The following is a 27,997-nucleotide window of genomic DNA, read 5'->3' on the forward strand; positions in this document are numbered from 1 at the left end:
AGGTGTAGCTATCGTAGGCAGCCCGAACTTTGTTTAAACCCAGCCTAACTTGAGGCTATACCCGAGTTCTATAGCACAACCCATAAAGCAAATTCGTGTTTAGAACAAACGTCATTGCTGTGTTTGGAAATTTGTCATAAATATTTTTGTCTAAAATTCCATCTACCTGCAATGTTTACACGCTTTTTGCTAGTAGGGGTCGACCGCAAATGGCGGTGGAAACAAAACTAACCAATGGCAAGCCACATTTACCGGCAACTTTGCTTACAGCAAGGGTGTGTCGATAAACTAACAAATCTCAGCAGCTGCTAACTTCGCGCCATCTGAAAACAAAGCAAATCACATTTTTTTTCAGTGATTTCATTCGTTTGCGGCGGTTAACAGAAAGCCAAAGAGCTGGAAAACGCTGAAGTTTAACTGGACCTACACGTTGAAGTTGCAAGGTGTCTGTTTGGGACAAACTGTTTTCTTTTTGTGACCGCAGTCGTATTTTCCAAACGTTTCCACTAATATTGTTCTAAGTTTTGCAACCGGGTTATGTAGCGCCAAACTAACCAAGTTGAGGTAAGACACTAAAGATTCCTTCTGAGGCAATAAGCAAGCAAAAGTGTGGTCGACAACAACAGTACCACCGAAAAGTTTGATTTCGATAAACAATACCAAGGTTACAAGTATCTCGAAGTTTACACATTGTGTCCTTCTTTTACAATGCGGCTATCCTTTATCACGCATTTTGGCGCGTTGGTAATTTTGTTACATTTAGTAATTGGCACTGGTGCGGAATGGAAGAATCTTATCGAGGTGAAAGTGCCAGAAGGAAAACCGGAAGATTACGTAGTTTACAGACTACCGTTTCCCACTAAAGGAGAGGAGTACATGCTATTTTACGCACAGAAAGGGGACGCGCTTGACAAGGTCGGTTTATTCAAGGTCTCTAAAATTGGTGTTATCACAACTGTTCAACCTTTGATTTACGAGAAGGGAAAACCAAACGAGTACGATTTGACCGTAGTTCGAAGGTCTTCCAAAGAGACAGATGGAGGCCTGGCGACAACAGTTCGAGTGATGGTACAAGACGTGAATAACTTCCCGCCAGTTTTCGCATACAGTCTCTACAATGGTTACATCAAAGAAAATTCTCCAGAGGGAACTGTGGTAATGGGCTTGGAAAATTGCTATGCTGATGACCGGGATACCTCAGGTGTAAGAGATTACAAAATAATAAAAGGAAACGAGAAAGGTTATCTTAGGGCTGTGAAATATGACGTTGGTGAGCACAGTTTTTTACAGCTAAAGGCAACCAATCGACCGATCAAGCGGGACGCGAAAAAACCTTTTTTGACGTTGACTGTTGAAGCAGAAGATATGGGCAATCCGCCAAAAACGTCACAAACCACAATCGAAGTGTCAATTGAAGAGGTGAACGATTATGTTCCTGTATTTGATAAAAGCAGCTACAAACGAGAAATAAGCGAAGATACTCCTATTATGATGCAAATTCTCAGTGTGCGAGCAACAGACAAAGACCAAGGAATTAGCGGTCAGGTTTATTATTTCTTCCAAACATTGTCGAGTTATTTTACGGTAAACGCCTTTACAGGTGCCATTACGCTGGTGCGTGAGTTGGATTATACACAGGCAGACCAGCGAGTGCACCGGTTGACTGTCATCGCACGGGATGCAGGAACACCCAGTAAACAGTCCACGGCTACTGTTACCATCACTGTTCCCGTGGATATTTCCAACTTCCCTCGCCCGGCTTCCACGACTTCCAACCAAGAAAATGCGGCACCATTTTTTCCTAGAGCACCGTACCACTTTACACTTCACACATCGTTTCCCATCAGGGGTAGTCTTGGTGTTATTTTGGCAGTGGATGAAGATCCACCGGGATCCAACAGTGCTCTTCGTTATGCGCTGCAAAATCCGTCTGGCGATTTCACTCTAGATTCCAACAGCGGTGTTCTGACAGTTAACAAGGAACTCGACGCGAAGACATACATCTTGTCGGTAAAGGCTGAAGACCAGGGTAACCCACCGAAAGGCGCTGAGGCACAAGTTAAAATTGAAGTCGAATCCATAGATAATCCATTCAACCATCCGACCTTCAGCAATCCTATACAAGTAATAACGGTCCAAGAAAATACTAAAATTGGCACATCTGTGTTCACAGCATCGGTAGTCTCCGACGCGAGCACGGACAAAGGAGTAGTATATTCGGCAATCTTCGGTTCTGCGCTGCCATACTTTGAACTGAACGAAGATACGGGTGTATTGAAGACGGCCGCAGCACTCGATCGAGAAAAGCACGGCATGTATGAATTAATGATAGAAGCAAGAAACAAGGAGGAAATTCCACGCCATTGCCATCTGTTTCTGATAATAAAAATCGCAGATGAGGACGACTCATACCCTGATTTCTCCAGGCCAGTTTATAGCGCTAGTGTACCAGAGAATAGCCAAATCGGTACTTTTGTCACAGTCATCCACGCCATTGATCAAGACAATCCTTCAGTATCTTACGACCTGTCCATATCGTCCTCTGAATTTCAAATAGAGGCAGGAACTGGAGTAATCAGGACGAAAAGAAAGCTCGACCGAGCAATTGGAGACATGAAATTTCTCCTTCATGTGACAGCAAGTGACGAAGGGGGAAAGACTGCGCACGCGAATGTGGACATCAATGTGACCAGCGCACACGATTCTAGTCCAAAGTTTGCTCTGGAAAAGTACCAGGCCTCACTGCGAGAAAAGCAGGGAATGGTTCCTAATTTGTTGTGCATAGCTGCGACTGGAAGTAACGGCCCAGTGACATATTCGATCAAATCGGGAGCCAATGAAAGATTCACCATCAACGAGAATACAGGTAAAAATTTACTATGCCTTGATTAGGTTAACCTAGTTGAGAAACAACCTCTTAAAGATCAACAAATTTCAAAGTCACTAAATCTGCTACAATTTATATCATGTTTCGCGAAAACTCCTCATCTTTCTATTGCCTCCATAGAGCTTAAATTTTTATTTTTATAACAATCATTTAACTGTTAACAGACCTACCAGCCTTGAATTAGTATAATGTGCATGTGGATTGAATGCCTTAAAACCAAAAGTATGCTAATCGCTAAGGTTACTTACTTAATTAAGTAAACAAGGATTGCTGGCACCAAGCACAAGAAAATGCGAGTGACGAAAATGATAAGCGATTGGTTTGAATTTGGCATCTGATTGATTGAGAAGTTAGCCCGACTGACTTAACTTACCACAAGCGGTTTAGAAGCAAGAAAATTTGACATAACTTACCACTCAGGCTCCCGCTTAACTTAATTAATGAAACTAAAATGAGTCGCAGTGCCCAAATATGATTTTCATATATTTACAGTCATTATTCACTACTTGGAAGGTTTATTAGAATCCAACATAATGGCAAGCTCCTAGTTGACTTGTCAGCTCAGTTAGTAGAGCGCTGCACCGGTATCGCAGTGGTCACGGGTTCAAATCCCGTACGGGCCTAAATCTTTTTCAGGCCTTATTTCAACTACTAGTTCAGTAGTGTTCATAACTGCGAGGATCGCTTATATTCGATGAATCTCAGCTGTTACTCATTATGCCCCACCCAATGAAAACTACAGAATTCTGCAATTAATTGTTGGCTTTTTTATTTTGATTAGAATGACATTGAACATGATCAACCTAAAAGCGATTCCGAAAAAATTCTATCATCTTCTAATTGAGGTATAATTATCGTTTCATATCAGAGACCAAATTTGTATCTTGAGGCAACAAAATGTATCCTAACATTCCGAGAGAGGGGAGTACTTAGACGTTGTAAAAGTAGTCGCCATGAGATTGCGATATTTCAATAACATCCAAAGCACTTGACGAAGAATGTTTTGAGATAAAACAGAAGAACAAATCAAAACCAAATTAGAAAAAAATAGTGACAATTAAAATGGTTTTTCTCTTAAGGTACCGCAATAAAAAAGATTAACCTGAAAATATCGCGTGTTACTGAAAAAAGAATGAAATTAAATTCTCGTTGCGACTTTTCAAAATTTGTAGAAATGAGCGCTGATTTCATAAAAAGTTAAGCACTTCACAAGTCAGAAATATCAATGTAAAAAATCCAAGATTACCTAAAAAAAAAACAAACAAACAACCCAAAGACATTTTACATATGCAAACTGGGTCATAGCTTAGTTCTCATGGACAGTTGGCGTAAACTTATATCAAATACAGCAGATGACAAAGTAATCTAGTTAACTGACGCTGATTTGAATAGTGGATTTTGATGAAAAGAAATTACTATGTGCTACTTGCGTGATGAGCCACAGGCGCAATAAACATGGCTAACTTATTGAAAATAACTGCGAATATATTCAAAATTATCGACTTAAAAAGAGAATTCATTCTGCATTTTCTGATAGACAGAGGCCTTTCTTTTCAACCTAAACGCAAAATCTGCAGACACATCCCTTCGTCGAATCGATCCATTGAGTGCAGGAGAACCAACAGATTTTTATAAAACGAATAGCCAAGCAAAAAAAGATGCCGCAATGCTGACTGTTTTGAATTGACTGTGACTTCACTTCTCATTTATTGTTGAAATTTCCCCTGCAGGTACCTTGTCAGTTTTAGATTCCTTCGATTACAGGACCGAGAAAGGGTATGTTCTTACAGTCGTAGCCAAAGGCGAGAGCTCCTCAAAAACGTCGTCAACTACAGTGACACTGTCAATTACAAACGATGACGGCCCGCCGGTCTTCGTTAAGAAAAGCTATGAAGTTGTAACTCAAGAAAACGTTAATGTTGGAACAGCTCTACTTGTCGCTGGTGATGGATTTCGTTTCTCCACCGACGGTAGGCCCGCAACCGATTTTGTCTGTTCCCTAGATGACATCACGAGTAGGGAAATACTGGATCACTTTCAAGTGGATAGAATAGGTTACGAATGTCACGTAAAAGTGATTAAAAATTTTGTTCAAGTCTCCAACCGAGAATTCACTTTTCAAGTCCGCGTGACAGACATCAATCAAAGGAACCTGTTTGATAAGGCTGGCGTGACGGTAAAAGTAACAGACACGAACGACTATGCCCCCGAGTTCACGCAATCCTCCTACTGGGTTTCCATCGCTAGTGACACTTCCCTGGGAACCAGTTTAGTACAAGTGACTGTCTTTGACAGAGATACCCCTGGAAAAACTGAGTTTGTTTTAGAGCTCTTATCCGAGGGTGCGGATGACAGGTGTGTAACTGTTTTAACATAGGCTTACTAGGATAATCAGAATGATACTCCTCAATATCTCTCATAGGTCTCTTCAGAAGTTCTTCAGCCGCGAACTGCAAGTGCCATTTGGTATTTCGCAGCCATTTAACCTTTTACAACCCAAATTCGGTGTGCATATTCTCCACACCGTTCTCTATATGTTTACTAAGCCCCTGACAAGGAGAATTTGTTTAGCAATCACGAGGTTCTTTAGTTAGTGATCATCTTCTTTATTCTCGTTACCTGAATGTTTGGTTCAGGGGTGTTATTTTAAAAAGAAATAAGTATTAAGGGTTAAGAGGTTCGGTGCCGTAATATAGTGTAATATGTTTGTCTTCCCTGTCCACCCGTCCTCGCAAAAAAAAAAATCATTGTTTTTAATTTCTTTAGGAAGGGATTCCTGCATGTAAAATTTTGGGTGCAATTAATGTGTAATGTAGAAATCCTAAAAAACCGATAACTATAGTCCCGGCTGAATGTTCAAACACCTAATTTAACATCGTGTTAATCGCACACAACATGAGTTGTGAGCCTACAAGAATGATACATTTACGTATATGTATCCAAAATGAGAAGCCATCCAAACGGCCAAACATGCAGCACCAGCAGAATCTTGGACGAAAATGTTTGATTATTTAGCCAGGGCTTTAGACATCTCTCTGAATATAGAATTTGAGCATTTAGCTATACTTTTGAAAACAAACAATGCAATTGTAAGCCTTCTTATGTATGCTTCAGAATCAGATTATTTTTCCTGTGGTGATTGTTGAAATTTCGATCCCATTTTTATTTCATTTTTTCTATTGGTTGGATAGTCAACTTTTTCTCGTCTACTCTCGACTCCTCTTTGACTCCGTTCTATCTTCTTTCTCGACAGATTTCAAATAGACAGCGATGGCATAGTTCGCACGCTTACATCGGGTCTACCCGAAAACAGAATTTTCAACCTTAAAGTCAAGGCGAAAGAAACAGGTAGGTACATAGTTCTGCAGTGACGGTGACTTCTCTGTCTGTCTGTCTTCCATATTACGAATCAGATAGACGTTTTTGATGAAATGCCTTTTTCACGTTTAAGTTTAATGGGAAACGCACTGAAGGTATTGAAAAGCTTTTCCGCTGGATTGTATTGTCATCGTAAAAACATATTTTTGTATTCAGCATCATAAAATATCTGTGATGAAATGAAATAAGATTTTTTTTAATATGACAAGAATTTAACCTCTGGCTTATTCCACACTTCTAAATAATTGCTTCTCGTCTAACTAGCTATTAAAAATCAGACAGACTAAGGAGAAGCGGCGTGCTCCCAAAACCTGTTCTGGATAGTGAGTGTAGAAATAAGTATCTAGAAAATTCTGGGAAGAATGCCTAGTCATGCTGACATGCATATCATGAAACTTTCAAGAACATTTTACTAAGCCACGTAATCATAATGTAATGTCAGTGTTGACCTAAGATGTAGACTGTTGTGGGCTTAGGTAAGTGTATTAAGATAATTACTGTACTGCCTTTGATAAAATTGTTGAGTTTGTAGTATAGCGTTCTTTCTGTTGGTTAGATTGTACCGTAACAAACCATTTTTTTTTTGCCGCAACTGAAACGTTTTTATAAAATAATGACATTGAAAATGTTTTAATAATCAACAGGATAACTTGTTTATTCAAGTATTTTTTCAAATATGCTTGAAACTCGATTAAAGAGGAAGCCATTTTAAAATTTGCCTGGGAACATGGGCTCTCGTCTGTAATTTGGCGAGATTTCATTTTATTATCATTTTTTTGGATAAATCGAAAGCTGTTTGATGACATAGAACCAACACGAAAAAGCGCATTTTTGGCTGAAATAATGAGTTCTTGTAAGTGAGAACAAGAGCAGCATCTACTTGTAAACCGTGCGTTGGAGTTTTCAGTGCGAGGCCTAGCTACCGAGCTGTTTCAAGTTGACAGTCTACCGGCAACTATTAAACGGGAAGTTTAAAATCATAATCTTTAGACACGGGGAATACCACATTTTGCTTTAGGTATGCAAGAGCCAAAAAAAAATACTTCATAATGTCAGGTGGTAAACTCTACGATCATACATGATGAACCAAATGGTAAATCCAGACAATAACATGGGTCGCAAGTCTAGATGGTTAATTTAGCGCTCAAAAGCAACACGAGATGTCATCCAAACTTCGCAGTTTCACTCACATTGGAGCAAAGTGGGTCCTAATCTACGTATACTTTTCATCTCACACAGGTACCGATCCCCAACAAGAGAGCGAGGTGTCATTGAAAATCTCCGTGCAAAGGACGCCTTTCGTTCCGGTCGAGTTTAGCGGTAACAGTTACCTTCAATCTCTCACTGAAGACGCAACCGTCGGCGCATCAGTGTTCACCGTGAGTGCTTCGCGATCAGGTTCAGACTCCGGAACCCTAACATACTCCATAGTAGGCGGAAATCTGGACAATGCTTTCAAAATCGATACCAGCAGCGGTAAGGTGACCTTAGCTAAGAATCTTGACTATGAAACTACCAAGAAGTACAACTTGATCATCCGGGCAACTTTTGATTTCTCCGATGGAAATATTCCGGATGTTGCAGCCGAGGTTACAGGCCAGGTTACTGTGCAGGATGTTAATGACAATAGTCCCAGGTTTCTCATTTACAACCGACCAACAAAAATTGCGATTGAGAGCTATACACCAAGTGCCACGGAAGTGATGAAGGTAATTCATTATTGATGTTATTGATACAAACGTAGACTCAGGTATTAATAAGTAAAAAGCCATAGGGTAAATTATGACAGGACAGGACAAATTGATGCGGCACTGGATTAAAACACTGGAGCATAGACGAGAACAATTTTTTTTTTATATTTAACAATTTTTCGCTGGAGAAGTAAGAGAATATTATTGAATACTATCCGAGAGGAAATATTCACTGAGCTTGAGGTGACTAAATATTGTTGGGTCATTTTTCTGCTGTTATTAGAGCAAAGACGTGAATTTTATTTCATTTCTTTGCATCCAAGTTGTTAGGCATCAGACAACACTACGTAGTCACTCTTTCTTGCTATTTAATGACGAGCTGGTCCATCGCCTGATTGATTTTCCATTCAGAAACTATATATGATCGCGGTTCCTTTCTGTTAAAGATACGGTTTAAAATCTATTTTCCCCAGGTGACGGCAACAGATGAGGATACGGGAAACTTTGGCTCTGTATCGTATAATATTCATGACTCCGCAAGTAATCCATCCGTTGACATTCCATTCTCCATAAACTCTGTCACAGGCTCGCTCAAGACCAACAGAGAAATCAAGTATGGTAGAATATAATTTATATCAATTAACAACCATTTGGCTAATCGTCGGATGAACAGAAAAGTGTACTTAAATGTATTCTGCACGAGATTCTCTTTTTCAAACAATCTGTGATCTCGAGTCTGGTTAGGACCCTTTATTTTTGAGCGCATTCGATATAAAAATCAAGACCAAAAGCGTTTCTTCCTTTTTACTGATTTTTTAAGAGCAGAATTCGGGGAAAGCTTCAGAAATCGTATGCAAATTGGACTTTAGAAGCTGCTTCTCCTTCTCTGACTTAGTACTTCTTTGGTGTATTTAGATTTTCAGATGGAAGCTTCTATGCGATAGTAGTAAGGGCTGTAGATGGAGCCAGCCGAGAAACTGCCATGACCATTGAAATAACAGTCTTGAATATCGGCAAGCCTCCGACATTCAAACAAGAAGAGTACTTGAAAAGCGTTAGTGAGAAAAGTCCCGTTGGTACCAGTGTGATCGACATAAAAGCTGACCATAACGACCCCACTGCCCCATTAAAATATGCAATCATCAATGGTGACCCCGAGAACAGATTCTGTATAAACTACTTGGGTGTTATTAGTGTGGCGCAGCCCCTGGATCGCGAGAAGGTGCCATCATATGAGCTCTCAGTAATGGTGTCCCTAAATAACAAAAACAGTACCACCGTTGTCAAAGTTACCTTGCAAGATGCCAACGATCACGCACCGTCTTTTGAGAAGTCAATTTTGGTCATAAATGTCCCTGAAAATGAAGGTTTGTTTTACACTGATGAAGGAGAAACCCCCATGCCATATGTAGTTTAAAAATCATTAATTTTCGGATACTTTCTAACCAACTTTCTTAGAAATGTCCCCAATCTTAAAATGCCATCGTAAGGTATGTAATGCTTTAGTGGAGCCTTCAGATCGTGCTTCATTTTCTAGCTGTGTCACAAAATGAAGAACTCTTTTTTTTTTCGACTTGTTCCTCTTTTGTCAAAAACTCAAAAGACGCAGAAACTTAATAGGGGTACACCACAGAGCGTTTGACTCAATATTTCAGGAAAAAGGGAAAAATTGTAACTTTAAACTGTCTTGCATGATCCAAAATGCTTCCAAAACTCAGCTTATAGTCTCTGGATAATACTATATGAATCCCTGGAATTCAGAAGTCACAGCAGTATATGGTTCTTTGGTATCACAACCAGTGCTAACGCCCAATTATTTATTTTTTTCACACCAGTCAATCTCAATTTAAAACGTTTGAAGGCAATTGATCAGGACAATGGTGATTACGGAAAAGTAACTTACTCCATCATACAGAGTGTCAGGAGTGACACTAAAGAGCTTTTTGAGGTAGAGCCCGATAGCGGTTGGGTCAAACTGAAAAAGCCTCTGGATCGTGAGAAAGCTGCTGAACATGTGCTGTTCATCAGGGCACAAGACGGTGCACAACCAGAACCACTGAGCGGTAAGTCAATGTAGACTATGTCTTGAAACTGTGAAGTCCCTTACGACCGCCTCACCACTGTCCGTTCCTTAGTATTTGTTATTTAATAATAGTAGTATTAGTATTATTTATCAATATTTGAGCCATAAATCGATGGGAAACTCCCCGCTAAAAAATATTCTGTTTCAACCATTTTTGATCATGTCATGAGTTGGAGCGGTGGTATGACTGCCGAGATTTGCGTTATATTTTTCATGGCTCGCGTGGTTTAATCTCATCAGTCAAATCGGTCAAATCGAGTCAAACTCAAGGTAGAGGCAACAAATTTAACTTATTAATTATTGATGTTTGGGTTTATTTTTTTCAGATATTGTCAAGTTAATTATCCGAGTAACAGACGTAAATGACAACAAACCACGTTTCTCTACTTCTTCTTACCAAGCCTCAATACCTGCCAACCTCAAACATGGAAGTAAAGTAGTCCAATTATCCGCCACAGATCTAGATAGTGGTGCCAACAGACTGTTATATTACACCATAAAGGAGGGCAACAAGGACGGTATTTTTGAGATAAAAAATGACAACGGACTTATCACCCTGGGCAATAGGCCTCTGGCGTCTGCACTCCAGGACACATTCACTTTAATTGTGGAAGCCGCCGATGAAAAGGACAGAAATAAAAAAGACGAAGCAACGGTGTTGATAAATGTGTTTCCTCCTGATGGACCCCCGCAGTATCCAGATCCTTCGTTAAGTTTCGACATACAGGAGGGAATCTTGGCTGGACAGAAGATCGCATCAGCAGCCGCAGCCACCACAGAGTACGTCATTTACACCATACTGTCGGGTAACGAAGATGGTGTGATTCAAATTGATCCTTTCTCGGGGGATCTAGTGACGGCTCAAGAGCTCGATTATGAAAAAGCCGATCGGTATGAATTGCACGTAATGGCGCAAGATATCAAAGGACGGAAAGCTGAAGTCAAAATCACCATCAACGTCATAGATATCAATGACAACAGCCCGTTCTTCATCGATGAGGTCAAAGGGAAGGTCGATCAAAGAGCAACGGCAGGTGCTCGTGCAGGTGACGAAGTGGCCCAAATAGTAGCATACGATCTAGACAATGAGTCTTCCATGAAGTACAAATTATCCCCTGATGCAGAGGCTTACATTGACATTGACGACCAGGGAATTATTCGTGCCAAAAGAACTCTTGACGGTACTATTCCCGGAAAGCGCTCTACTGAACCTTTAAGGACATTAAATTTCAATTTAGAGGCTCATGATGGTGCCAATCCACCGAATTCTGTAACAACATCTGTGCGCCTGGCATTTACTAATGACCAAGCAGGCCAAAACTCTGTGGCCTTAAGGGTTAGGGAGGACACGCCGGTCGGTAAGGTTTTTGCCGTGACTCCCAGATACATTCCTGGTGGAAAGTTCTCCATCTTGTACCCAGAAGAGACCCCTTTCTCTGTCGACGAGGAGGGCAGAATTCAACTCAAAACGTCACTCGATTTTGAAACTCAAGCGGTGTACACTCTGACAGTCCGAGAAGAAGCTTTTACTTCCAGTGGTCCCGTCTTCAACGATATAAACTTCGAGATCTCTGTCGTAGATGTCAATGATAACGATCCCCGATTTGAATTGAGGCAAAGGCACGGAACAGTGAACGGTAACGCTCAGGCTGGTGCTTCGGCTTTGAAAATTTACGTATCGGATGCAGATACTGATGCGAATGGACTTGCAGGTTACCAACTTGTCACCAGTGACGCTCCCTTTGGCATTGACCCGTTGGAAGACACTCTAAAGGTTGGCGGCCCTCTAATGAAGTCTCAGTACGACCTAGAGATACGTTCATTTGATTATGGAGTACCTCGACGCCAGAACAGCCCATTAAAACTTCGATTAGATGTTGGACAACTGCCTCCAAGATTTATCGACTTTCACGACGATGGGTACAAGTTTGAGGTGCCCGAAGACGCTAGGGGTGGGACTGTAATAGGAAAGATCCAAGCTTTAAGTGTCTCAGGTAGCAGAGTGGGATATAAGATTTCAGATGGAAACTCAGGTAATAGATTTCGAATCAACAGTGATGGTGAAATCATGCTCAATTTTCTCCTGGATTACGAGACACAAGCAAAGGAATATGAACTGCAGGTGGAGGCTATCGAGATGATTCCTTCCGGTCTGATCTCTTCAATCGATGTCAAAATATTAGTTTTGAATGCTAATGACCACCATCCTATGTTTGAACAAGGATCGTACACGGCTACCGTGCCAGAAGACACGACCTTCGGGAGCTCGATATTGACTGTAGCCGCTACAGACTGTGACTGTAGCCAGGATTGCAGTTGCTCTTCAGGGCAGTTGAGCTACTCAGTGAAAGATACCGAGTATTTCACAGTGGATCCCGACACTGGAGTTATATCACCAGCACGTTCTTTGGATTACGAACGCATTATAACACACATATTTCAAGTCCGTGCATCTGATCATCTGAGGAATAAAACGAACGTAGCTTTGGCATATGTAAAGATCAATGTTACGAACGTGAACGACAATCAACCCAGGTTTGCAAATCCCGAGTATAGTTTCTCCGTCGACGAAGATGCACAAGTTGGGATAGGATTAGCGGTGATTGAAATTCATGACGATGACCACGATGAAATTACATATTCCATAGTCCAAGGGAGCAGCCCTTTCACAATAGATGCTAGAACTGGGGTCATTTCTCTTTCACGAAAACTTCCCAGCAGTCCTTGGGAATATACGTTCACCATTCGAGGAACGGATTCAAACGGAGCCTTCAGCGACGCGAAAGTTTTCATGACCATCAGGGATAAGAACAACAATCGACCAGTGTTCGAAAAGTGCGAGGACTCTACAGTGACAGAGAATCTATCCCCCGGGCAAGTAGTTACCCAGATTGTCGCGACAGACGTAGACAGGGGTTTAGGTGGAGAAGTAGAATACAGTCTGGCGTATGGCGATGAATTCTTTGAGATTGATAATAGCACTGGTGTGCTAAAAACCACTGTCACCTTCGACCGAGAAGAAAAAGCCGAATATAAAGTCGTTATCAAAGTTGAAGACGGTGGGCATGGTCGAAGCTCCTCTGAACGACTTCTGAGGTATTGCAAGCTGGAGGTCATCATTGGAGATGTAAATGATAACTACCCCTATTTTCCAGTGTGGACCTACGAAGGAAGCGTTTGGAATAACGCCGAGATAGGAACCTCAGTCATGAGAGTTCACGCGTTCGATTCGGATGCAGGCGTGAACGCCGATGTAGAATACCATTTGGAACCCGATGACAAGTTCGAGATATCAGAAAGGGGCGTCATATCAACCAAAGTGTCACTGGCATCTTTTACGGGAAAAATGACATTAACTGTCTTACCTTCGAATACGGAGCCGATGACTGCTGGTGCAGATAATAGTGCGGATCGGAGTACAAATATTGAAATCTTTGTCTCAGACCTTCCACCTCCGGAGTTTATGAAGGCAATATATACCGCTTCAGTCCAGGAAAATCAAGTTGCAGGTAAGTGGACAAAACAGAAATCCCATCATTCCCATTTTCCCTGCAATCCTTCAATCATTTCCGTGGAATAAATAAAAATGTATTTTGTTCATTTCTTTATTCTCAAGGTTATTTTACATAGATGGTAAGAAAACTTCAAGAAGTTCATCATCAAGTGCGTTTTGGTCTAATGTCACACGAGTTTTCATCTAAGCTGATACTTACTTTTGGCAATTTTTTTCTGTTTAAGGTCCTGGTTGTGACCATCAGTAATTGGCCGTTGTGTTTCATTCTGGTTTTCCTTGATTCTCTTAGTGGTCGTGACCTGTAAACAGTTTCAAGTATCTCGTTACCTCACGCTTAAAGGCAACCCCTTGATTTGATTTATTTTATTCAGTTGCCGGTGTTGCAGACGAATTATCTTTACATCATAAACATGTAACTGAAATGTTTTTAAGTAACTGAAATGTGATTTCAAAGTGTGGCTACTTCTGTAATCGGAAAAGGTCAGAATAATTGTACAAATCACGTTTGGTCGACTATGGTCATTAAGTGTTGAGAGAGTAGGCTTTTTCATAAAAGATTTAAACTTGTATGGCTTAACTTAAACGCAACGTTTTTGTCCTGTAATCTATCTGCAGATACGACAGTCCTAACAATTCAAGCAGTTTCTAAAAACAATCAACCGTTAACATACACTCCCTTATTCACCTGGCAATTTGCCTCAGAGTTCTTTCACATCAATCCTCAGACTGGAGAGATCAAGGCAGGTGGTAAGGCACTTGATTATGAGGAGCTTAAGATATTTCGTATGCAGTTCAAAGCATCCGAGAGCAAGACACTTTTTTCCACTTGCCTCGTGGAGATTCGGATCACTGATGTCAACGACAACACCCCAATATTTGGAACGGAGTTTTACGAGGGTAGGGTTCTCGAGAATTCTCCGCCGAATTCGGAGGTCCTTCAAGTGCATGCGTACGATCCGGACACTGGAGGTGGGGGACTTTTGACTTACTCCATCATTGAAAGCGACACTACCGATGGAAAGTATTTCAGTATTGACTCCAGCACTGGACTTATAAGAACGAAGGAAACATTTGACCGCGAGGTTGCTGATGAAAAGCACTTCACTGTCTTAGTCGAAGCTAAAGATAAAGGAGGCAAGTTTGGGAGGAGCTATGTTGATATCGAAGTCGTCGATGACAATGATGCGGGGCCAGTGTTTGCTACAACTCAGTATTCTCTGAGCGTCAGGGAAGATACTGAGTTGGGTTGGATTTTGCACTCCTTTACCGTGCAAGATATTGATGTTGGTCTTAACTCTTTAGTAAGTTTTTACATCTCGTCTGGAGATGTAAGACATGCATTTCATCTGGAGACAGTGTACTATCCTCAAAATATTGGGCAGCTCATTGTCGATGATAAGCTTGATTACGAAACTGATAAGGAGTACAATCTGAAGATCATCTCTACAGACGGAAGAACAACAAGTCAACCGCCAGCAAGGGTTAGAATCGAGGTATGAGCTTGACCTGTGTTTGACCTTGAAGCAGCTTTCAATTAAGTAGCGTTGAAAGCTGTCGTTGGCAAATAACAAAAAGTATATAAAAAAAAAAACAACTAAAACCCATGGCCTCTAGAAATCGCTTCAGCCAATCGTTAGACGGTCTCGCCTTTGTTCACATGGAAATAAACAATGAACCACATTCCTGCCTTCAAATTTTCATTTTCAGTAAAGTTAAGTAAGTCATTTTCAGTAAAGTAAGTCTTGTGTAGGTAGATAAAGGGAAGCTTTAGGTGCTGCGACCTTTGTCTAAGTTAATTTCACTGAACTAATTTTTCACGTTACCACGTTCCCACCACTAACCTAGCTCCATTTTGCTATATACAAACCACACAAAATATCCACACTGAAACGTCAGCTCTAGAAATTCTTTACGGTGGCCAATTTGAATTATCAACTCAGTTGATACAACCAAATAATCTTGTAATACCTACCACCGGCGCAGCACCACAGTTTCTTTCCCTTTCATCAAGTTAAATTTGTTCCACGTAGGTACAATGCTGATTAGCTCCAACCTACCTAGACAGAAAATAACAAAAATTGAACTTATTTCCAGGTTATAGACGTTAACGACAATGCCCCGGTGTTCAATCAACTTCGTTATGATGCAACTGTGGTGGAAGGCAGTCCAGGAAGCCTGCTTGTGGTGACAGTAAGTGCTACTGACATCGACACGACTGGCGAGACTATTTCTTACTTCTTAGACAAACAGGGCGAGATGTTCTTCACGATTGGTCCAGAGAATGGGGAGATACGTACTAGTGGGAGACCGCTGGACAGAGAGGAAACGCCTGTGTTGTATTTCAAGGTCCAGGCTACTGACGGAATTTTTATTGGATCTGCAGGTGTAAAGGTGTGATGTAATTTAGTTTAATAGGAAAATAGAGATCTAAAACATTACAACAATGCTAAGGAAACAATGAATGACAACCGCCACGATTTGACTATCAATATTTCTATCCCACAATACAACACAAGTTTAATTTTGTCATACGCTCAACTATTCTGATGTGACATAACGTAATGAAATGACACACCAGCTAATTTAAAGGTATACCATATGAATTGAAATTGAATTTGAAAGTACATACTTTAACATGGAACAGAATTTTAAAAAGTTTGAGTCAAGATCCTAAAATACGATTTAGAACAATTCCACGTTATGCTAAGAAGTAAAAACGGTAGTCGTACATACAATAATATAAAAATAAGTAAAAAGTTAGGCACATACTGAAATGATGTGCATAAGAGTGTTCTTGGCGAATGTAATTGTTTAGGTTAAGTGATAGTTGATAGAGGGCGTAATTCAGTAAATTATCGTGTTTGCGTAGTGTAGTGGAGCTGGTAAACAGGAATCCAGTTTTTTGAAAGCGTACGTTTATTCTTTTTTGTGTAATCCCTATCTTAATTCACACCTTTCATTTTCACCCTTTAAATTCGCTTGCAGATCGTTGTTCTCGATATCAATGACAAAGCACCCTACTTTCCAAGTCCTCCATACATTGGTACTATCGAGGAAAACAACCCTCCGGGCACAAGCGTGATTGTCGTACAAGCTATCGACGAAGATGACCCAAAAGAGAATGGGAACACCGACCTAACCTACTCTCTAGATGACGATAGTGACGGGCTCTTCGTGATTGACAGTAAAACTGGGCTCACATCCAATACTATGACCTTTGATAAAGAAGGGGACCCGGACGAGTACAACGTCACCGTGAGGGCGACAGACAATGGGACTCCGCGACAGCTTAGCGGCACAACAGTGGTAACTATCAGAGTAGTAGACGCCAACGACCATAAACCGATATTTGAACCTCTGGAGTATAGAGCGTCTGTCCCGGAAAACGCATTTCCCGGATTCTTCGTGACACAAGTTAGCGCTACAGATATAGATTTGGGCTTCAACGGTAAATTTGAGTTTACCACGGTGTCTGGCAACGATCCCTATGCGTTCTACATCAACCCTGCTACTGGTGCGATATTGGTGTCGGGAGAGTTAGACTATGAAACACGACCAAGTTACACTCTGAAGATAAACGTATCCGACCTAGGTATCCCCCAACAGACTTCTTCAGAGCTTGCTTCCGTGTTCATCACCATCATAGACGTAAATGACCATCCTCCGATCTTTGTGCCAGATACGTACAGCATATCCATTAACGAAGACGAACCCGTTGGTTCTTCTTTACTAAGTTTGGTGACTAACGATCTTGACAAGGGCATTGAGACAAGGCTGTGGTTCACGGTCGAGTTTGGAGACTCAACTGACAGCTTTGACGTCAGACCTGATCCAAATAATCCTAGTATAGGTATTTTATACATAACTGCTCCCATGGACCGAGAAACAGTCAGCAGTTACAAGCTGGAGATAAAAGCCGAAGATGCTGATGAACTCTTTGTCATTTGCTTCGTGACAGTAACAGTACTAGATATCAACGACAATGGGCCACACTTTATCCCTCCTATCTTCTTCGGCAGCATCGTCGAAAAGGTGTCTACAGCGCAGTTTGTTGTGACGCTTAATGCTTTTGACCCGGATGAACCGTTTAATGGACCACCGTTCGAATACAAGATACTCAATGGAACGGTAGAGGGGAATTTCTATATAGAGCCAAGTTCGAAGACCAGTACCACTGCCGATATCTACTCATTGGCTTCATACCAATTCAACTATGAAGAGAAACAAGAATGGAAACTGTGGGTACAAGTAACGGACAATGGCAATCCTGCCATGTCGAACATAACTGTAGTCTACATCGAGGTTAAAGATTCTGTCAATAACAACGCCCCTTTTAATGCCACAATGACGATCATTTTAAACTCGTATCAGGGACGCTTTGCGGGGGGAGTTATAGGAAAAGTTTACTACAGAGACAACGACTTTGAAGTGGATGAAAACGGCTACACAATTACGACGCAGAATCCAGGATCGTTTTTCACTTTGGATACAAACACGGGCCACCTCTCTGCACCGGAAAATATTCCTGCGGGTAACTACGGACTTTTCGTACGTGTAACAGAAAAAAACAGAAATCAGGCATTACCACCCAAAGTTGTGTTCTCAGGCATAACTGTTATGGTTCGAAATATTTCACAAGCTGCCGTACTAAAAAGTACCACAATACAGTTCGCGCAAATCCATAAAAAAGCTATTTTCGTTGGTGATTACTACTCGAAGCTTGTAGGGGTACTTCAAGAAATTTTTAGCAACAATGGTGGAGACTTCTTTGTACAATACTACGTTTATATCTTCAGTATACAAATTGATACAGACGACCCACAAGCTATAAATGTACAATTAGCGGTAAACACCCCTAAAAACGAGTATTGGAGTACAACTGATGTACTGACGAAGCTGATAGAGAAGAGATCTTCACTTGAAAGTATCGGTAAGATTTAAGTTGAATTCCGTTTTGTTTTGAAATTTTAGCATTGATAAAAGCTATATTTTTGAACATATCTATTTGCTTCAAATGTTACATTCACATTTCGGTTATTTTCAGGGCTAACTGTAAGCACCTTCGGTATTGATACATGCGCAAAAGAATACAACAAAACTGGTATCTGCCGGAACGTGGTGAGCGCCTTCACTACGTTTACAGTGATCAGCGGCGACTATGGTCAATTACCTGCACCTGACACCTCTCTCACGTTTGTATCAATCGATGTGAAACTTGAAGCAAAATACTTTTTCTTCGAGATTAAACCTGTTCTAAGATGCTTAGATAAGCCTTGTTTGAATGGTGGCATATGTCATGACGTTCAACCAGAAGGTAAGTGATACAGTCACATTCATCAAAAATGATCATTGATGGAAGTTTATCCCTGTGCTATGATGTAAGTCCCATGCTTGATAAGGTCGAATAGACGTATTTCGGCGTAGGGAATATCTCCTATGTGAGGACGAAGCTACTCCTTATAATTTTTGGCTACATGAAATTATTGACTGACTGAAATGTTTGTAAAGAAATAATCGGCAATGAGAAAGCCATATCTCTTTAATTATTGACGATTTCAATGTTGGGGATGGCACTCTTGAGGTCCGACGGGCCCCAAGACACTAACAAAATTGCCAAAACTTCACATCATTTTCGGTTCTTTCCAAATCTGAAAAACATGAAGTTGATATGTTAGCCGATTTTAAAATAAAGCAGACAGCTACTACCTCTAAAGAACAATGATCGTAAGCCTTAGGACAATAAAAGTAACTGAAGCTTATCACCTTTGCGGAAAATAAATTTAGATATCTGACACGTAAACTGCGTTTCCCTAGGGATTATTTGCCAATGCAAGCATAAGTTCGCCGGGCTAGTTACTGGGCCTCTTTGCCAAGAAACGACTCGCACGTTCGAGGGAGGCCTGGGAGAATCATACATCTGGCTTGAAAAGCTTGTGGCTTACGACAGGAATGTTGTACAGCTGGAATTCACCACAACAGTTGCAGATGGTCTAATTCTTTACCAAGGGCCATTATTGCAAGGTATGCGCTTTTTCCTTAGTTCTTTTGCAAAACTGGTGCAGAAAAAATCAAATCAACACGTTATAGGTACAAGTAATTCTTGTTCTTTGGCCATTTCAAGTTTATTGAAGCACAAATCATGCCTCAACAAGCATATCCAGCTGTCATTGTCAAGATGATAACAATTATCTTTAAAAGAGGACTATATTACCTGTAACTAAGCACTAATAGATGAACAAAACAAAATTTAAGAAAAAAAATTCATTGGAAAGCGAAAAAAAAAACGTTTGCCCTTTGTTTCCAATTTTAATCTGATCTCTTGTTAATTTCAGTTTCATTGCGAGAAAAATTTTTCTAACTTTTTCATAGTGGGCGTCGGTCAGCCTCGTGACTTCCTGGCCATTGTTTTGTTTGGGGGCTTCATTCGTGTCGTCGTATCATTGGGATCACAGCCTTTAACTTTAACGATGTCGCGTGGTCCTCGACTGGATGATAGTCAATGGCATTCTATTGAAGTGCGTCAAGAGTTGAAGGTATAAGATTGCATTTACACTGACGTACAACATTTCATTACCAAGTTCACTTGGCAGCGAGAATTATATATTCCCTTAGCTCCGATTGGAGCATAGGCCATTAACCACTTCCGTCCTCCATCGGGTTCTATCCTGGGAAAATCTTCCTAAAGTGGCCCAAGTGTGGCCCCAGTTTCTCATTTGGGACTCTACACCTCTTCTCCAGGAGTTCCTGGGACGACCCCTCTTTCTCTTGCCCTGGGGGTTCCAACGTAGTGCCTGCCGGGTGATGTTGTTAGCCGGTTTCCTTAGAATTACTCCCTGTTTTCTTCCAAGATGAAATAGTTTTTTGAATGACAGTTGTCATGGAATAACTGCAAGTAAAATATTTTCTTTGATTTTTTCAAGTTTTGTTGCCAAGTATTAAGTCCAATCATCTAAATAGGGAAACTTTTAGTTCAAGTAGTTTTCCTTGACAACTTTTTTCGCAGTTTAATTGGCAAGATATTACAATTTTTCCTTTTCAAGTTTCGTTGTCCATTATCTGAATCTGGCAGTATTTAAAAAATAGTATTTTTCAAGGGCGTTAAGTTATTTCAACTCGATTTGCAATTTGGAATTTCGGAGGAAGGCGAACCCAGGGAAAAAAATCATTGAGGCACGAATCAAAATTAACAACAGTTTCAACCAACGAATGATACAAGGTCCGAAGAATCGCTCTCAGGTCGCCGCCACCAATGTCTGAAGCCAGGTTCGAGATTCGAAACAGGGCCACAGGCAAGGCTCTCGTAGCTGCGCCATTGCTGTTCAGCTCAAGTCAGTCTCAATGAGTAACATGTAGTCATGTTTCCACAGACGTTTACAGTCATTATTGACCAATGCAAGAACGCACGTTTGATACAGCTTGGGGATCAGTTGGTGGAGGATGAAAGCGAGTGTAAAATATCAGGAAATGTCAGAGGAACCGATGTGTAAGTATTTTTATGAGAAGGAAAAATTTCTACGAAGATTGCAGAAGAATTCCCGAAGACTGTCGTAAGTCACACTTGTGTTTTGGGATTGAATATTTTCGAAGATCAACAATCTTCCTATAAATCTCCGAAGGTTACTTCTCTTCCAAAGATAAAAGTATAATTTGTACTTACTCTCGACTTATAATTTTTGTTCTTTCAGTTTCCTGAACAGTATTTGGCCACTTCAAATTGGAGGGGTGGAAAACCCGCAAGTTTCATATCCAGACCTCAATTACACGGGTTTTGTGGGATGCATACGAAAAATTATCAACAATAAACATATGTACGATCTCAAGAACCCCCTCAAAGTGGTCAACTCTCCCGAAGGCTGCACCTTGGCTCTCACCGCTTGTTCGTCTTGTAATAACAATGGATACTGTGAACCGTACTTGGACAAGGAGAGCGTTTGTGTATGTGATGTGGGGTATTCTGGAGACGACTGCTCGGCATGTAAGTATTTCTGTTGTAACATTTTTTTAAAAAATACTTTCTACTCAGTGACGAAAGTAATCTAAGTTGCATTAGACTTTTCCGCACCACGCTCTGACTGATCTAAAAGACTCGCGCCAATTTATTAACCATTTACTCGTTTTTTCTTCCACCGACTCCTGTTTGCTTATTTACTCTTTGAGTTCCTTTTCCCTGGTGTATGCCTTTTCTTTGTTCTGATTCTGGCTAGTCGTGGTTACGTTATACAATAAGTTTTGGAGTTAAAACACCCATTTGAAGTCGCCCTATTTCTATGTTGTACTGAGTCAGTTTTAGAAGCTTAAATGTCACACAGATCATAAAAGCAGAGCTTATTAAATCAATGCCATTATCTCTGGCTAGTCTTTTCAGCATTCTCTGACCCTCCCTTGAAGGAGAAAAGATAGCGATGAGTATTGGTTACAACGTTGAAGATGATGGGATTTTGATACGTATATCTAGCCAAAGAGATTTTTCGAAGAGATAAATTATGATAAAACCGTTTTTAAAACGTTGTAAATAAGAGGGAAGCTAACAGACTATGTCTTCAGGAAATCACCCGGAACTTTTCATTGTTAGGACGGCGACACCGATTGAGCCATCTAGTAATGAACGATTTATAAATTTTTTATTACTAAGTGTTGCAAGTGGCTCGATGTTTTACCGTCGTCAATGGGGTCAAAGTTTCTCTTTTGAGATTTTCGTTTAGTTTCAAGTAGAAAACAAAATAATTGGTTGTGGGGGTTCCCGTTTCAGAGTACCCAAAATGTAGATATTTCACGTTCAAATTACATCAGAGAAATATACACCATTTTAAAATACACTAGTAACACTGCTATTCCGGTTAATGACTTAGATTTTTTTTTCATCACCTTGCCTTTACCGTCACCATTCTTGTTTGCATATGGTATCTGATATTTGATATTTATTTTCATTTTTCCACCGTATCCAGCGACTGTTGGGAATTACTACTTGGAAAACAGTTACTCCCAGTATTCCCTATCAGCCTGGGATTCAGCAGCAGCATCGTCATCATCATCGTCTTCTTCTTCCTTTTCGTCATCGTCTTCATTTTCATCATCGTCGTCATCGTCATCATCATCTTCGTCGTCATCGTCAGCCTCGTCAAGGAGAAGACGAGAGGTTGCTCCAGCGCCCCAACCAGTGACGAGTGAATATTTCACGAACATTGCCTTGAAAGTCAAAGCCTCGACAAGTACCAACACCAGCCTCGTATTCCTGGCCACTAACAGCCTCGGAACCGAATTTGTCAGGATTGGCGTAAGTACTGAATCCATTTCATCCCAAGACTTGCTGCTCACGCAGAAATGCGGGTCTGCCGGCCTATTCAATTTTTTTTGTTTAGTCCCTGCTCAGAGAGGAAATGATCCAATCAAGTGTTGTTCCGTATGTGAAAATGGAGAGCAAAGTTTGTGCTTAGGAAAGTGTGTAGCCTCTTATGAATGTACACTAAAAATAAAATTGCGGAAAATCGCGAAACGTTAATAACTTCAGTGAAGTTGATCTACGACACTTTCGATACCAAGAGTTAAAATCCAGAAATCATATGATTTTTTTCTCCCCATTGAAAATGATGATGAAAAATTTTCTGTTAAGTTTTAGACTCCAAATAGTCAGTTCTCAACCGTTCGAAAACTGTTTTGAAATATTTAATCGACTGCAAACGCCGCCATTTTGAAAAAATGAAAACAAACCAGGCAACCTGGTCGCAAATGCCATTCCACGTATTTAGTGCAATTTACATACAGCTGCTACCCTGTCCATTGCAAAAAGGAATAATCGTTTGGGTCATTAATATGCTTTTGGGTGGCCCATAATTGTTCAAGCGCATTGATAAGAGAAGAAAATCAAAATGACTTAAGTTACACCATAGATAAGTAGCCAGGTTGCAAGGCAAGATGCAAAGTGGCGGCGTATGAAATCGAATTTGAAGACAATTTGCGATTGGGGCAGTTGACAAAATTTGACTCTCTTGTTTATAGATATTGAACCATGTACTTCGTTGTGTGTTCAGACTGGGAAGTAGGACAAAAGTCCTTTCGCTTCCGAACGTAAACATCACCGATGGTAAAACACACATTGTCAAAGTAGAAAGAGTGGGTAACTACGCCACACTACAGGTTGACTACGCGGGGAAGGTGGAAGGAAGTACGGGAGGAAGCAGCAATCTGATGAATTTTGGTGGCGGGGCTCTGTTTTCCGGTGGTACCCGCCGGCTGACCGCGATGCTTGTGATGCGAGCGATTGTGAAAAGCAACGGAAAGGCTATTGTGCAAACGGCAGACGGCGGCCTCATCTCGACTTTTACGTCCTTCTCAGGGTCTTTGTACGGAGTGAGTTTGATAACTATCGGAAAAAAGGGTGGTGTTACCGTCAAAATATTGAAGAATGCGACCCTTATTAGAATGTACCAGAAACACAGCATTCGATCTGTGTATAATTCAAGTGCAGGGAAAGTAGTTTTGGGAAGCGCCGGTGTAAGTGTTTCCGAAATTCGAGTTAGTAACAGCAGCGCACAAAGTGTTCATCGGATATTACAACGAAGAAATCAACAAAGTTCTGGAGATCCGAGAGCGAAGGCTGGTCCTGGTGCTAATGCGGTGGTCACTGGTGGCAAACTCAGTTCCGTGGCTGACTATGGATCGAGGCTGAAGCTGAGGCAGTCAACAGAAGGAAAGAGAAATAGGTCGGACGTCGATGAATCTTACGCAGGTTAGTATATTTACTAGGGTCATAGTAGAGACGTTTCCCCTCCCATTGGTCTTGGACTGCGTCATATGTACGATAACCACCCCCGTAAGGTGATTATACATTTACAGTAACTGGTCAAGAGCAATTTTCAAAATCAGTAAATGTGGTTGATACACGTTGGTCGCCATATACATCGGAATTGACACATATTGAGTAAAAAAATCTTTCATGATCTTTGTTTCACCGAGGGAATAACTGCAATCTCTTTTACGCTTTAAAACTGGTTTAACTTGGGTTTGCATGGTATACATCCACAAATTAAACTGAAAAAATATACCGAAGATAATAGAATAAAACAATGTTGTGTTCTTGCGCTGGTGAAGAACAGAGAAACAAGTTTGACTTCTCTCAAATTCGCTCGTAAAATTTTCACAGATTCGCTCTCTAAATTTATCTTATCCTTTGTGAACTCTTAGGTTGCATCCCACAAAATCGATTCAATGATATCGACGTAGACCATGAAGGAAGTCCAGTGACAGTCGAGCGGCAAAATGTTATATTTGGATGTCCTTGTGAAAAGGGAGACTGCGCCAATAACGGAACATGTTTAATAGATACCACTTCACCCCTGGTGAATGTATGTAAATGCGCTGAGCCTTGGACTGGACTTCGATGTTATGAAATCGTAGAAGACCCTGGAGGTGGAAAAACTCAACGTGAGTATTTTTCATGTCTATTTTGTGAAACATAGATATAGAATAACTGATTCATCTCGACGAACAGGCGCACTAACTTACAGGGAAACCAAGAAGAAACGAGCGGTGGAGCAATTGAACAAGCATGTAGAAATGAACGAGCAAACCAAAAAAAAGAACAGCACATATTGAAGAAAGGAATTTTTAGATATAAACAGGTAGCTGGCCTCTATCATGAAGGAAGGAAATAATTAATTATCGTTGCATCTTAGAATGGGTGAAATGCATACCCAGTGCTAGCCTCCGGTTGAAAAGGTTTGGGTTCGAGCTCTGAGGGTTCATTACGTTTTAAAGATACTTTGACGGTGAATTTCTCCTCTCAAGGATATTAAAAGGGAATAGTAAACTGTCGGTTGAAGAGGGGGGGAGGGGGTGGGGGTGGTTAGCCTGTAGCCTTTGTCACGCCATGGGTCAGTGGAGAAAAGGGAAAAAGGGGCCGGGAGATTGATAAACATCCCATCAGTGGGATAGCAACTTTTTCAGCTATTCAATACGAGTGAAATTGGTGGTGTGGGGTCCCTTTGCTCGGGAGCAGACCTAATTTACTTTATCATTCACTACTTCAGCGAATACGCCTTCTCCGCCAGCGTGGAACTGGTTAGCCATATTAGCCGTTCTTCTCCTTCTCCTTATCGCACTGATCCTGCTTGGACTTTATCTACTGTGGAAAAGGTGTAGGGAAGATGCCACAGACGCAGGAACAGGACCAGCTAAGGCGGCAGTGGCTCCTACAGGACACGGGACAGTCAGGCCCTACTCTGCTGGGGCGGGGGAGATGGACAGTACTGACTATGATCTACGTCATTTGATGAAGTACATGTACACCGAGAAGGCTACAGGAAGCTCGGATCTTGAGCATGGCCATGAGCATGCCAATATTCGCGTGTACAGCGACGATGGTATCCGAGGGACAGACAACCTTCATTTTGACTTAAGGCAATTAACATCTCACAGGTAAGTTGTTGACGTTACAACATTGAAGGGAGACAATTGAACGATAATGAAAACGAGGATATGCGTCACAGCGGTTGGTCGGTCCCTCCGGAACTCAGAAATTTGTTCGTATAAAATTATTTGAAATATCGCATTTTAGGGAAGGCGAACGAAAAGTAAGATGGATGAGTGGGAAAGGTATTGAAGCGGTTTCGGATAGCGATGACAAACACTGCCTGTGTTCGGCGAAATCCTTTATTTTTTAACCATCATTCCTATTACCTGTGGCTCTCAATCCTTGCACATCGTTGTTTTTATCTCGTATCCACGACAAAAGTTGACTTTGTTCCCTTTTCAATAAGAGAGATACTTCAACAACCATATTCAAGACGACATATAAAATTATGACACTGACCGCGTCTAGAGAAACCTTATCCTTCGAAAGTTGGTCGCCGTTTTCAATTCTGAACTGACTAAGTCTCCCTTCGTCTTACTCTTATAGCGAATTTTAAGGCAATTAGAGGCTGCACAAACTAGCTTTCAACTCAAATATTAGCCTTTTTTTCATAAAAAATTTGAACCACGCTTTCGGGTTTTCCATATGAGATCAGGTTACTGAGTTATTTCAAAATGATGGCGTGCACGATTGAATTGTTTTAGACAATTTTCGAGCTGTTTGGTCACTCATTCGGATCTCGAAAGTGATAAAGCGTGAATTCTTAAACACTTTTTTAACAACTAAGGTAACTGATCTCATTATTCCACTGCAGACATCACGTGATTCAAGGTGGGACGAACGTAAATGACACTCACCTAGGAATCGGTAACCAAGGCTTCCACAGTTCAATGCCCATGGTGACGTCACATCTTCATACAAAAATTACACGACACGTGGTACGCGCCGACAGTAATGTGTCGCTGTCACATGACGAAGTGAACTCCTTTGAAGACGAAGGAGACGATTCTGACGTGGATGACTTAAGCGAGATTGGCAGCGGGGACGACGCAGACTGGGACCTTCCGGAGGACTCTTGGGAGCATCATTTCGTACGACTTCGTGACGGAAACTAACCAATGGCATCTATCGACATAATGTTCATTTTTTTTTATCTGCACTAGATACATTTTGACCTGATTACAAGGTGGTTGAAAAAACAGAAACGTGCGACACATCTTCGAAATGCGCAGCAGAATATCGGTCACATTGTGATTTGCTACAAGTTTTGTCCCTAATTCAGTGAACTGCTTCCTGGAAATAAACAATCTGGTCATTAATGATCAATCTCACATTTTTTTTCCATCGAAAAATATTGTGGATTACAATAAAATCTTTGCTCGATTGATATATTTTGCTCATAAAAATTCAATTGAATAATTGCGGTCTTGTTATTTACTTAATTAGGCAATTAATAAGTAGAATGTTCAGACTTGGAACTAGAAAAAGGCAGTCTAAGTCAGGAACGTAAAATTATCCGAGTTCAATCGTATAAAGACGAAGTTTCCTCACTTAAGACTAGACGCTCACCACATAATGGTCAACCGTGATGAGAATTATGTTGTTTATGAATCGATACATATTTCTGTTGCTGATGCATCGTAGGTGGTTATAGACGCGATCTTAAAGGTTTACATTGGTTTACATTACATTTACAAATGATTCAATTGTCACTTTTGCTGTAGCTTTTGAGTAAAAGTTTTTCGCGAGCTATCGGTGTGATCACACATCCTGGGGTTAAAGCGCTCATAGGATTCGCAACCACATTCTTGATTTTTGTCGTGTTTTTTTCAAATAGGATAATCAGTACGGAATAATTTAGTACAGGTTTCTGCTGTCACCAGCAGCGCTGTCAGCACTAAAAAGAGATGCGATATCGTTGCAAAACTGAAAGCTTTAATAACGTTAAGTTTAGTCTCAAGAGTATGACTGATGTAACCAGTTACACGCAAAAATTTTGCAAAATAAACTTGACTTCTGCAGATTGCTTACAGATCGACTTAGTTTTGCTTCCACAGGCCTGAAGAGATAATGCGGAATCAGACAGAGAGGCTTC

The 27,997-nt window shown here is 40.9% G+C and overlaps 1 protein-coding gene and 1 long non-coding RNA gene across 2 annotated transcripts; one reads left to right on the forward strand and one right to left on the reverse strand.

The window, feature by feature from the left end:
• The first annotated feature begins 570 nt into the window (after window positions 1–570).
• Window positions 571–27,934, forward strand: LOC113678663 (protocadherin-like protein). Its single transcript, XM_089182214.1, has 21 exons — window positions 571–2,866; window positions 4,618–5,242; window positions 6,141–6,235; window positions 7,505–7,974; window positions 8,430–8,569; window positions 8,872–9,323; window positions 9,792–10,019; window positions 10,366–13,548; window positions 14,169–15,046; window positions 15,648–15,944; window positions 16,539–18,483; window positions 18,598–18,867; window positions 19,368–19,574; window positions 19,923–20,086; window positions 20,921–21,036; window positions 21,239–21,528; window positions 22,499–22,827; window positions 23,550–24,279; window positions 24,735–24,974; window positions 25,580–25,967; window positions 26,717–27,934. Exons 1-21 carry the CDS (start codon window positions 709–711, stop codon window positions 27,015–27,017), a joined length of 13,506 nt encoding a protein of 4,501 aa, XP_089038340.1. The 5' UTR covers window positions 571–708; the 3' UTR covers window positions 27,018–27,934.
• Window positions 24,468–26,298, reverse strand: LOC149040095 (uncharacterized). The gene is made up of 2 exons (XR_016179700.1): window positions 26,229–26,298; window positions 24,468–24,953 (listed from the first exon to the last, which is right to left on the reverse strand). It is a non-coding gene; the product is annotated as an uncharacterized LOC149040095 (long non-coding RNA).
• Window positions 27,935–27,997: the final 63 nt, after the last annotated feature.

This window comes from Pocillopora damicornis, chromosome 9, assembly GCF_964200805.1.
Source record: "Pocillopora damicornis chromosome 9, jaPocDami1.2, whole genome shotgun sequence".
NCBI lineage: Eukaryota > Metazoa > Cnidaria > Anthozoa > Scleractinia > Pocilloporidae > Pocillopora > Pocillopora damicornis.

Coding starts and splice junctions, on each gene's coding strand:
- LOC113678663 (XM_089182214.1), top strand. CDS start 709: ATGCGGCTATCCTTTATCACGCATTTTGGCGCGTTGGTAATTTTGTTA. Junction 15,047..15,647: donor CAGCAAGGGTTAGAATCGAG/GTATGAGCTTGA, acceptor ACTTATTTCCAG/GTTATAGACGTTAACGACAA. Junction 24,280..24,734: donor CGTCGATGAATCTTACGCAG/GTTAGTATATTT, acceptor GTGAACTCTTAG/GTTGCATCCCACAAAATCGA.